The sequence below is a fragment of the Setaria italica genome, chromosome VII (genome assembly GCF_000263155.2).
Source record: "Setaria italica strain Yugu1 chromosome VII, Setaria_italica_v2.0, whole genome shotgun sequence".
Classification (NCBI taxonomy): domain Eukaryota; kingdom Viridiplantae; phylum Streptophyta; class Magnoliopsida; order Poales; family Poaceae; genus Setaria; species Setaria italica.
Window position 1 is genome coordinate 16,621,609 of NC_028456.1, and position 11,256 is coordinate 16,632,864.

The following is an 11,256-nucleotide window of genomic DNA, read 5'->3' on the forward strand; positions in this document are numbered from 1 at the left end:
GCGTTGGACGTGTACACACTGTGCACGGGGCGCAACGCAACGGCTCTCCCCTGGTGGTGCGTCGGCCACTCGGCGCCGAACCCGAACCGGCGCGCCTCCTGCTTGTCCACGGCTTCACACGCCGCGTCAAACCAGGTCTCGCGCGAGCCGTGACGGCGCGTCACCCTCCCCGTATGCGCACACCTTCCTCGCCCTCCCCCGCCGCCTTCTAGAACAAACCCGTCGCCTCCCGTCCCGTTCCGTCCCCGCCGCGACGCGTCGCGCACCACACCACGAACCCCTCTCTCGCTGGCACCGCGGGCCCCACGCGTCAAACCCTCTCCTCCCCAGTATATCCTTGTCGCCACCAACCCAAGAAGCCCCAGAAACACCGTGCGCAGCAGGCGTGCACACCAAGAAGCCAGCGAACCAACCAGCCGAGCCCCCTCGAGTAAATCCTTTGTCCACTCCCCTCCCCTCCCCACTCGCCGGCGCTGCGCTTCCCTCCCGCGATGGCCGCCGCAGCCGCGACGAAGGTCCCCGCGACGATGCGGGCCGTGCAGTACGACGCCTGCGGCGGGGGCGCCGAGGGGCTCAAGGTAACCGCCGCGCACCACTTCCTCTCCCCCCACCCACCCAACCCCTGCTAATTGTTTTCAGGGAAGGGCCCCCAAGCTTACCCGCAGATCAGTGATTCCTGTGTGTTAGTGGTGAGGACGACGCGATTAGTCAATTGCTCGATTCGGCAGTTCATGGCCCCGTCGGTTATCTACAATATGACCCCATTAGTGCTCGCAATCAGCAACTGCTGATTGGTTGGTTATTTTTTTGTGCTATCTACTAGTCGATCAGTTGCTGTGTGGCTCCCTGGCGGCCTCTCCGTTTGGAAATTACAGCCGTTTCACCTGATTCCGATTCCGCCATGCTACTTGCTACAAATAGTGCCGTCTTTCTATATTGCGGCTGCCAAAGTCAAAAGCATGTAGTGCTAGACGGACTAGTAGATGGTTGAAGTGGAACGCTGTCGCAGTCGGATTACGCAATATGTGCCTGGTGTTTGCTGCCGAGAAGAGTCCGGCGGACTATCGGCGTGTCCTACAAAAAGTAGTCATCAGGCTCAGAGGAACAAGATTAATCTGCTACTAGTCTGTGTTCCAGATCGAATAGTCAATTGCGTGGCTTGCTGGTGACTTGAATTGGGTCAGTTATTCTCTGGCTGAAGATCTAGTTGTTTCAACGCACAGTAAAACTATAAATTAATAAGGGGAATTTAGTTGTTTTCTGTACCATTTGATTCTGTTCCTACGTAGTTAGCAAAATTTTTAAATTTGTGTCCATCTTTAAATTGAAGTCATTGGAAAGAAACTGCTGGACAAATTCTGAAATGCCTCTAATGCAGCATGTGGAAGTTCCCGTCCCTTCGGCGAAGAAGAATGAGCTCCTGTTGAAGCTGGAAGCAGCTAGCATTAATCCGGTGGATTGGAAGATACAGAAAGGGATGTTACGGCCTTTCCTGCCTCGCAAACTGCCCTTTATCCCAGGTATTCTGATTTCGAAAAAGAATTGATAGTTTCTACCTCTATTATCATTTCAATGGTCAACTTCCCCCGTAATGATATCGTCCTTATTCCTCATTTTCATTGGGCCCCATGCACTCATTTGGTACTGGTGGATGAATTTTGACTTCGACCAATAATTGGCCATTTCTTTCACTGTTCTGTTACTTCAATTTCCTTTACAAATCAATATGTGCTTGTTATGATGTAAATACCTGATGTTTATGTATGGGTCTAACTTCAGCTTTATGTGATACTATATATGTTTTTTCTAATCTCTGATGACTGGTAATAATGACATATACCCTGACAGAGGGATCAAACATTGCTTAGCCCATGCATTTTAGGAACCTCAGTCTGTTTACACATTGTTAAGATTGTATTGCAGAAACAATGATGTCTGTGTCCATTTCACCTTATTTGTGCTTATGAAAAATCTTAAGTCTAAATTTTTATCATAAAAAGAGAAAACTGGGAGAGAGTAAAGAGTGATGCTTTCTTCAACTTCTCTAAGGCTGATGTATCTCTTGGTGTTTCTTCATGGAAAGAACCTTATATTATAATTTATAACAAATGAGCAATAACCATTTTTTACCTGCCTATATGGCTGAAGGGTGTGAGTTCTGTGCGATACTTTGCTTGTTCTCTGCTCATGTAACCTGCGGGCTGTGGCGGCCTTATTTTTGTTTGCAGTAACAGCAATTCTTGTCATGCAAATCCTTTCATATAATATTTTGAAATATTCTATAATCAGTTCTGCTAATCCTTCCAACTTCTGCAGTGACTGATGTGGCAGGAGTTGTGGTTGATGTTGGTCCAGGAGTCAATGGGTTCCAAGCTGGAGATGAAGTTGTTGCCATGCTGAACTCATTTGTAAGCACGCTTCCTCCTGACTTTTTAGTAGTTGAAAGCTGTACATCGGTTTGCTAGATATGTTGATGCTTTCAGTGTGCTTTCATCATCTGTTGGAAGGTAAAGTTATGTTCTAACTCATGTTAACGCTGCCTGGCATTTTCACAGTATGGAGGTGGACTCGCTGAGTATGCTGTGGCATCTGAAAGTCTGACCGTCAAGAGGCCTCCTGAGGTATCTGCTGCTGAAGGTGCAGGGCTGCCCATCGCAGCCGGCACTGCGCTCCAGGCTTTGAGGTCCATTGGCGCCAAGTTCGACGGTACTGGCCAGCCCTTAAACGTTCTGATCACTGCAGCATCCGGTGGCGTTGGGTTCTACGCCGTGCAGCTCGCGAAGCTGGCAGGTCTCCACGTCACTGCCACCTGTGGAGCCCGCAATGTGGAGCTGGTGAAGAGCCTGGGTGCGAATGAGGTGCTTGACTACAGGACCCCAGAGGGTGCCAGCCTGCAGAGCCCATCAGGAAAGAAGTACGACGGCGTCGTCCACTGCACGGTCGGGATCAGCTGGTCGACGTTTGAACCTGTGCTGGCCCCTACCGGGAGGGTGATTGACATCACCCCGAACTTCGCCGCCATCCTTAAATCAGGGTTGCACAAGGTGACGTTCGCCAAGAAGCGGCTGGTGCCACTGCTCCTGTCGCCCAACAAGGCTGACCTGGAGTTCCTGGTCGGGCTGCTGAAGGACCACAAGATGAAGACACTGATCGACTCAAGGTTCCCATTGAGCGAGGCAAGCAAGGCTTGGCAGAAGAGCATCGAGGGCCATGCAACGGGCAAGATCATCGTTGAGATGGAAGGCTGATCGGTGGCGCCGCCATTAACAGCAGCAAGAAGTATACTGTAGCAGGCAATACTGGGTTGACAGGCTGGGTGTGGCTTCGTCGTACAGAATATTGGTTTGAGGATAGATGTTTATAGCATTGTGTTTGTTTTTTGTTTTCGATTGTGAGGATGTCAAGTTCTCGAGCAGGTCGGGGTTTGTGGTTAATCAGTAAAGTCGCATCGTAGTGTTTTGCAGAGCATGTTTTGGTCTATTAAGTACTCCCTCCATCCCAAATTACTTTTCATTTTGGCTTGTTGTTTTGGTTTTTACTTTTCGTTTTTCGTTTTGGCTCGTTGTTTTGGTTTTTACTTTTTGTTTTGGCTCGTTATTTTGGTTTTTTAGTACATGACTTTTACTTACATGAACATTATATATGTAGGCGCATAGCTAAAACATTATATATGTAGATGCATAGTAAAAATTATGAATTAAAAAGTTAAAAATAAATAATCTAAAAAAGTCAAAACAAATAGTTATTTACGTCTAGACATTATATATGTAATTACCTACATATAGGTGCATAGCTAAGACTTTACCATGCATAGCAAAAACTATGAATTAAAAAGTTAAAATGAATAATTAAAAATGAATTAAAAAGTTAAAATGAATAATTAAAAAAGTCAAAACAAATAGTTATTTACGTCTAGACATTATATATACAGTATATATTATATATGTAAGTGCATGGAAACTATGAATCTAAAAAAAGTTAAAAAAGTCAAAATGAAATTATATATACCGTATATATGTAAGTGTAAGTAAAAAAAAGTTAAAATGAAGAGTTATTTGGAACGGAGGGAATAGTATACTGCTTTTTTTTAGGGCGAGTTACATTTAACTTGTTGGTAGATTAGTTGGCACGACACGAAATACTCAGTACCTTAAATAAAATGTGTGCACCTGTGTAGTGTGATAAATTGACAATACTAATCATTTAACTTCTTGTGAATGAACGGCTACTTATATTTCGTTGTCAGGCTTAGTTTCTCTGTAGGCAAATTTTCACTGCTGACGCTAAGTAGGATCATTACCCGAAGCCATCTGTGACTTCAGTTCAAATACTTTGAAGAGATCAGTTAGAAGATACGATATGGAAATTGTATTGTAACTAAAAGGGTTGAATTTGGACCAGAAAGTTAATAGCAGCTCGTAAGTTGGGTTGAGAAAGTAAACCGCATGTTGTTTCTGGACGAGATTCATGTCTACAAATGCAAGTCGTTTCTGGTATGCAAACCACATTCCAACTGCTATCCACACCCCTTTCCCCCGTGGCAATGTGGCTAACAGCAACTAACTGCCATCGAAATGGCAGCTCAAAACGAACAGACATGAGACGAGAGCATGCGCTGGCATTGACAGATTCCATGAACAAGATAAATTGTCTTACTAATCTTAGGAGCTCTAAACCATAACTTATATTCCACTATAGTCAACAAAAACTATAGATCACCGGCACCTCAAATCAACTGCCTCTAATTTGGGAAGGTAAAAGACGGGAAAACATAAATCAGCAGCTCAACAAAGCCAAACATACTAGGACTACATCTCAATAGACGTATATTCTACAATTAGCAACCGATATAACCACTGCTTTACCTTGCCACAAAACAAGGTTAAGCACCAATTTATGACCCGTTGATAAACCTCACATGAACCCAAATCCGCCTCACCTGCCACTCTTTTGGTCAACCATGATGGTGGCCATAAAATTCTGAAACTATTACCGACCCACAGCTACCAAGAACTCACTTTGCGGCCGCAGTAGCGGCGGATGGCGCCCGGGCACCACGACCACCGGCTGTACCAGAGTGGTCGACCCGCTGGTAGCCAACATCACCTCCACGAGATGAGCCTCCCCTGCCACCACCTCGGCCGCCATAATCAGATCGATAACCGAACTCGCCCCTTCCGTAGCCTCTGCCTCCATTGTAAGTACCACGGCCTCTAAGGCCTTCGCCTCGGAAGTTACCACCTCTACCCGGTGCAAACCTTCCTCCTCTGCTACCACCTGAAGCCAGAAAAAATTGTCAGCTGAAATGAAAAGGGAGACAAAAAAAAAAGGTAACAGACGAAATGTCTATCATGACCAAGCAAAGTGTTGCTCATACATGGTTCGACATTTGAGAACTTGTTATTTCCTAAAGTCAGTAGTGCTATAAAAATGATCGGTAATGCTAAGACTCTGACATCCAGAATCTAAAAAAAATCGGACAGCTCGAGATATGTTTCAATAGTTAATCATCGATGTTGCAACTATTGTTTCCGCATGTTTCATAGTGAATGTTGCATGAAACATAGTGTTCATGTTGCGCCGGGAATTTTCTATCCCGGAGTCGAACGACAGAGTCATTTTTTCGCATATCTTTCAATGTTGCAACTATAAGTTTCCGATGTTGCAGATGTTTTATTTTGATGTTGCAACGGAGCGTCCGATGGTCAGACGTCTAGGCGCTAGCAGTGCCGAAAAATGATATACTTTCCACGGTAGATGACCAAAACAAGCAGTGCTCTATTATGATTCTATTTGCCACAGGAGACAATTTTCTAAGTAACATATACTAGCATATTAAGAATAACACTTTACAGAATCTTCAGTACATCCTAAATGCCACCTGGCACAGGTGCTTTCGTTTCCTGTTATCATCGCGTTCAAAAGAACACAGAAACAAATACATATTCCTCTCAAAATAAAAAAAATGGCATTTCACAAGCAGTAATTATGCTTTAAATAGCAAAGAATGGTAAAGGATTATATGGACATACCACGAGAACCAGTAGTTCTTTTCTCTTCAACATAACATTGCCGTTCACCAATCATAACAGGAGAGGCCTGCAATCACAAGTTATTGTCCGATAAAGTATCATTCATCTATGCAACATTTGTTAGACCAGTTCTAGAAGCTGATTCCATTATAAAAGAAAAACATATGCTGGTTTTTCATATTCAAAAGTGTATAGTTCCACAACATCCAGAACACCCTAACAGATGAACTGACCTGAATCCACACCTTGAGCAGAAATAAATAATAATAATCAAAATGTACAAAGTGGCATTAAGACACTAGATAAATGTATTGGACAATGCCATTATTTTGTTAAACAAGCAGGAGAGTTGTGTATCATTTCATCATAGAAAGAGAAAAGCTATTCACTATTTTTTTCTCAAACAAGAAGGAAGAGTTGTGTGTCATTTCATTATAGAAAGAAAATAGCTACTCCATTTCTAAAACCTCGTATATTTAAAAACAGAGGGAGTACAACCCAAAGTCCACACCCTGAATAATTTAGAATATGCGCACCACAAGCAAAAGGAAAAATACAACCAAAAATACAAACAAGCCTAGCAGATTATGCAGTACCTAGGCTCCAGCAGTGCAACAGTGAGGCTCCTACTCACCTACTGGCTACTGCCCACAACAACCAACTTTTGTAATGAAACTTCCATGTTCAAAGATTGCAAACATAGTGGGTAGTCAAGTCTCTTGTGTGTGAGGCTCTGCCGTGGTGGAGATAAATATTAAACATGAAAACAGATATAACCAGACTTGGCAAATTTAAGAATTTATATGTTCTTAAATAGACAAAGCAACCAGCAGCACATAGCATGGGGGAGGATAACAGGATCAACAGAGCCAAAATAAGTTAGTTCATGGCTAGCATTCCAACAGAGTATTCACGCCAATAGGTTCGTTCAAAGCAACGAGGGTACACCCTACACAACAAATAAAAACAATAGTGGGGCTGGATCGCTCCATAGTTTGACCCCAAGATTTTGTTGGGGGTGCTAGATGTGATTCCATTATTCAAAGCAAGCATAGCATCCTATATTAATATCCTAAGAGACCAATAAAACCAGGAGAACCGACATAGAAGCTTTCAAGATGAAAAATAATTCAGAAAGAGACAGCATCCGCAATACTGCAAAATCAATTAGCATATGTATCAAAATACCTGTAAGAAAAAGTTTAGCGGCTCAAGAAAATGATTGTTGCTATTTTTTCCCGTTTCTGCCTAAGGATGATTAACAACTGGAAGAAAGGCCATGAATATACCGAATATATCATACATGGCTCCACAAACATCTCTCCCACCTAACTAAACTACCAGAACTCCTTTTTAAGGGAATACAAACCAAGCAAACTGAGTCACTAGTTAAACAACCCTTATACAATTACCCAATAATCATAGAACAAACTGGCATGAGAACAGGGCACACATAATTAGATTAACTAGCTAACTGATGAATAACACAGATCAGAAAGCAACCAGAGTAAAATGTACGATTACCTCTATTGCAGTTTGGACTGCGCTGGCATCCTCAAATTCTACAAAGCCATAACAAAACCCTTGGATCTGTGTTTCCTCGACAGAAATACAAATATTAATTTGAGCATTAGGCTTACAGAAGACTCTAAAAATAAAAAAAAAATTGAGATAATAAACAAGTACCTTGTTGCTTCTAACTTGGATGCCTTCGTGCTTAATGGTGCCAAATCGCTTGAATTCTTCTTCTAATTGTTGTGGTGTGGCATTTAAAGGAAGATTCCGCACATATATGGCATGTGCATCGACTTTGAAGATGATTAGAAAGCATGTCAGATGGAGTCAATTGAAATCAATAAGCGCTTGAGCTGCAGGTTTGGGTTTTAGATAATACCTTCTGGATCTTGAAAGCTGCCACCCTGCGTGTTAGGACTGAAAGCTGGAGCATCAGCAACCAGAGCAAGTGCAGGAGGGGCTTGTTTCTCTGGTTTTGGGGGTGCAGGCCTGGAAGGAACCACAGGAGCTGGTGGTCGATATTCTTTCATGACTTTTACCTAAAGCATAACAACAAAAATGTCATGATGATGATAAACATAGAAAGGCCTAAAGTGCATAATATGGACTCTTAACATACTACCCATCACCCAATTAAGTTGCAACCAACAACACAACCGAACCAAGAAAACCTTGAAAATTTCTTCACCAAAAGACAACAGCAGCATTAGAAGTCAAATAATCTGACAGCAAAAATCAACATTAACAGATTCTAATTCAAGTTTTCACATAAAAAACAGTTTAGTAGATTTATTGTGTTGAGCAGTGTGCCACATTATTCAAAAACCATTTAGTGCAGCATTGACACTTAGAACTTAGAAGCTTCATGTTAACTTGTGAAGGTTTACACTCCAAATTCCAGTCAACATGAGGATTTAGTAAATCATCTACATTGCAAACACTAATCGCTCCAATGTTACAAAGCATAAGAACAAATTCTGGAAAGAATTCAAAATTATTTGCCTCTCATGGCCAGTTATAGACTTCTAGATATACACAATTAGACTTATGAATTATATGTGACGTTCAGCATGATGCAAGGAAGAGAATAGCTTTCGGAAACCTACAATTGAAGCATATGACTTCTTTGGGGCCTCCTCAAGCGGTACTGGGGGAGACGAACTTGGTGCAGCCACTGCAACATTATTCTGCACTTCCTTTATGACCTCAGGAACAGGTGTTTCCTCAACAGCAGGCTTCTCCACATTATTGGGCGGGTTGTAAACCTCCTCCCCGTTCAGTTCTTCCTCCTCCTTAGGTTGGGGTGCAGGCTCAGTTGCATTCTGCTCGGGCAGTGGCAAAGCATCTACAAAGAAACAGTCAAACACCGGCAATCTAAACACGTGACTCACATCAGAGGAATGGAGAAGTTTCAGGGGAAAAGTCTACATAACCCCCCAACGTATAGGTGGTGGTTCACTTCACCCCCTAACCTATAAATTCGACTTTTTTACACCCTAAACTAGTGAAAACCATTCATTTAACCCCCCCCCCCCAAAGTGGTTTTGCATCTTGGTTTTGCTGATTTGGCGTGCCATGTTGGATAGAGATAGCAGTATAGCACATTAGTATTTGGATCCACTTATCAGTTGTTTTTATTCCTCTGCATCCTTTCTCTTCCTTTCTCCTACTCTGTTCTCTCTCTTTCCAGAACTAGCACGATCATCCATGGCTGACGGTGGCTTCTGCCTAGCTGGCTAGGTAGCTGGCGAGTGTTGCACGGTGTCGCACCACGCTGTACATGAGGATGGGGTGGCATGGCGCTTCAATTTGCAGGCTCACCGGTGCTCATCGAGCTGGCGGGGGAGGAAAGGGCAGCAGCAAGGGCAGGGCCATACCATAATTTGCTGTGAATTCCCTCTACCTCTTTATTTTAAGTAAAATTCCCTCTACTCTTTAGCTTCCAGGTTGTACCTTGATGAAATTTGCTGGCCCTGGTGACCAGAATCATGGTGGTTATCTGATCTGAACGAAGAGGCGCAAGGGGAATTGGCATGTTGGCCCACCAAACCAGGCTGCACTCTCCTCCAATGTAGCGCTAATGCTAGCAATTAGTAAGCGACAAGTGACGACGGGGCGACAGGATGCTCAAACTTGCAGAGCACAGAGGCGGATGCAGAGCAAGGGGCTAGGCCATAGCAGAGTTGCAGAGCAGCAAAGGGAGGAGGCGACATGTGCAGGCGGCAGACGAGCAAGGAGGAGCAAGCGGTGCCCAACCCACCACACGCAGCAACGCGAGGGAGGGTAAGGGTGCGGCCATAGAACGGATGTGGCGGCGCTCTGCATAGGGGCAGCGCTGGGTGCCTCGGACGGGGTGCAGCACTGGATCGGCAACGGGTGGCTGGTAGCAACGGCTTGTAGCTCCATGCCGCACGGCAAGGGCGAATCGTGTCTACACTCAAGAACAGAGGGGTGGAAGGCGGATGAACACAAAAAGATGGAGAGAGGCCGGAGTTGAGGAAGAAGGGGTAGGTACCTCCATAACTCCCCACTTACAGGCGGGACTCACTTGTTAGTTAGTCAGCAATTATTCAGTCCACTTCAGCACACCGACATGGCAAAACCACTATCCAAGTCGGCAAAACCACTATCCAAGTCGGCAAAACCAGGATGCAAAACCACCTTAGGGGTTAAGTAAATGGTTTTCACTAGTATAGGGTGTAAAGAAGCCGGTTTTGTAGGTTAGGGGGTGAAGTAAACGTTGGGGGGTTATGTAGTTTCAGAGATGTTTGACCCCTACACACCCTGTTCACGAGGCACACTCTCGGTGTCTCCTCCCCCAACGACAGTGCCGTTCGCCAGGACGGCAGAAGGGGCGGCCTCCGCGTCCACCGCCACCTCCGGCTGCTGTGGCGGCGGCGGTGGCGCCGGGTGCCCGGTCCCCTCCTCCCCTTCCCCCTCCCCGACGTAGCGCAGGATGTCGTTGAGCACGAAGTAGCCCTTCTCCTGCGGCGCGAGGAAGAAGGACTGCACGAACTCGCGGCCGACGCCGGTCCTCCCCGTGAGGTGGCCCATGACGAGCACGGTGACGCCGCCTTTGAGCGACTCCTGCGCATCGACGGCCTTGATCTCCGCCCGCGTGATGCCCATGGACACGATCTTGTCGTTAATCGCCTGCAGAACCGTACGCGCGCGGCGGGCGCGTGCGTGTGTACGCAAAAACACAGATCAGAGCCACGCGGCGCCCCCCAAAAAACACACACATCCCTGTCGGAGAGAATTAGGCCCCCCGTGGGAAGGAGGCCCCCAGATCTGGGCCGCGGCCGCGGGGAGAGCGCGGCGGCGGGGGCGAGGGGCTTACGTCCATGGTGGTGACGGTGTCCATGCCGTCGGCGGCGGCGGCGGCGCCGGCGGCGGGGCGGCTGAGGCGGCTGGCGTCCTGGTAGAAGCGGTGGACGTGCTCCGGCGACTGGTGCAGGATGTTGTAGTACTGGTTCACGAACGCGTTGCCCACCTGCGCGCGCGCACACACACACGGAGAGAAGGGGGAATCGAGTCAGCGCGGATCCGGGGAGCGAGCGAGCGGATCGGGGGTGAGGAAGCGGGAGAGGGGGAGGCTTACCACTTGCGCCGGCGGCGGCGGCGATCCGGCCGCCGCGGGGGCGGCGGCTGCTGCGGCTCCGGCGGGCGGCGGCGGCGGCGATGCCATCGGGGGAGGAGGAGGGTAGGG

General features: G+C 46.3%; 2 protein-coding genes across 2 annotated transcripts; one reads left to right on the forward strand and one right to left on the reverse strand.

Moving 5' to 3' along the window:
• Positions 1-354: 354 nt before the first annotated feature.
• On the forward strand, positions 355-3,518 carry LOC101778589 (chloroplast envelope quinone oxidoreductase homolog). Its single transcript, XM_004975287.4, has 4 exons — positions 355-578; positions 1,379-1,520; positions 2,317-2,408; positions 2,556-3,518. The coding sequence occupies exons 1-4, from the start codon at positions 492-494 to the stop codon at positions 3,246-3,248; spliced, it is 1,014 nt and encodes a 337-aa protein (XP_004975344.1). The 5' UTR covers positions 355-491; the 3' UTR covers positions 3,249-3,518.
• Positions 3,519-4,634: 1,116 nt separating this feature from the next.
• On the reverse strand, positions 4,635-11,239 carry LOC101779004 (ras GTPase-activating protein-binding protein 1). Its single transcript, XM_004975288.2, has 9 exons — positions 11,149-11,239; positions 10,888-11,040; positions 10,331-10,700; positions 8,654-8,892; positions 7,927-8,086; positions 7,719-7,840; positions 7,557-7,622; positions 6,033-6,099; positions 4,635-5,277 (listed from the first exon to the last, which is right to left on the reverse strand). Exons 1-9 carry the CDS (start codon positions 11,233-11,235, stop codon positions 5,015-5,017), a joined length of 1,527 nt encoding a protein of 508 aa, XP_004975345.1. The 5' UTR covers positions 11,236-11,239; the 3' UTR covers positions 4,635-5,014.
• Positions 11,240-11,256: the final 17 nt, after the last annotated feature.

What these genes read in the sequence shown, in the direction of transcription:
- LOC101778589 (XM_004975287.4), top strand. Translation starts at nt 492, where the DNA reads ATGGCCGCCGCAGCCGCGACGAAGGTCCCCGCGACGATGCGGGCCGTG. An exon ending in GGGGCGCCGAGGGGCTCAAG is followed by an intron (nt 579 to 1,378) that starts GTAACCGCCGCG and finishes CCTCTAATGCAG; the next exon opens with CATGTGGAAGTTCCCGTCCC. An exon ending in TTGCCATGCTGAACTCATTT is followed by an intron (nt 2,409 to 2,555) that starts GTAAGCACGCTT and finishes GCATTTTCACAG; the next exon opens with TATGGAGGTGGACTCGCTGA.
- LOC101779004 (XM_004975288.2), bottom strand. Translation starts at nt 11,235, where the DNA reads ATGGCATCGCCGCCGCCGCCGCCCGCCGGAGCCGCAGCAGCCGCCGCC. An exon ending in CGCCGCCGCCGGCGCAAGTG is followed by an intron (nt 11,041 to 11,148) that starts GTAAGCCTCCCC and finishes GCGCGCGCGCAG; the next exon opens with GTGGGCAACGCGTTCGTGAA. An exon ending in CAGCTTTCAAGATCCAGAAG is followed by an intron (nt 7,841 to 7,926) that starts GTATTATCTAAA and finishes TCATCTTCAAAG; the next exon opens with TCGATGCACATGCCATATAT.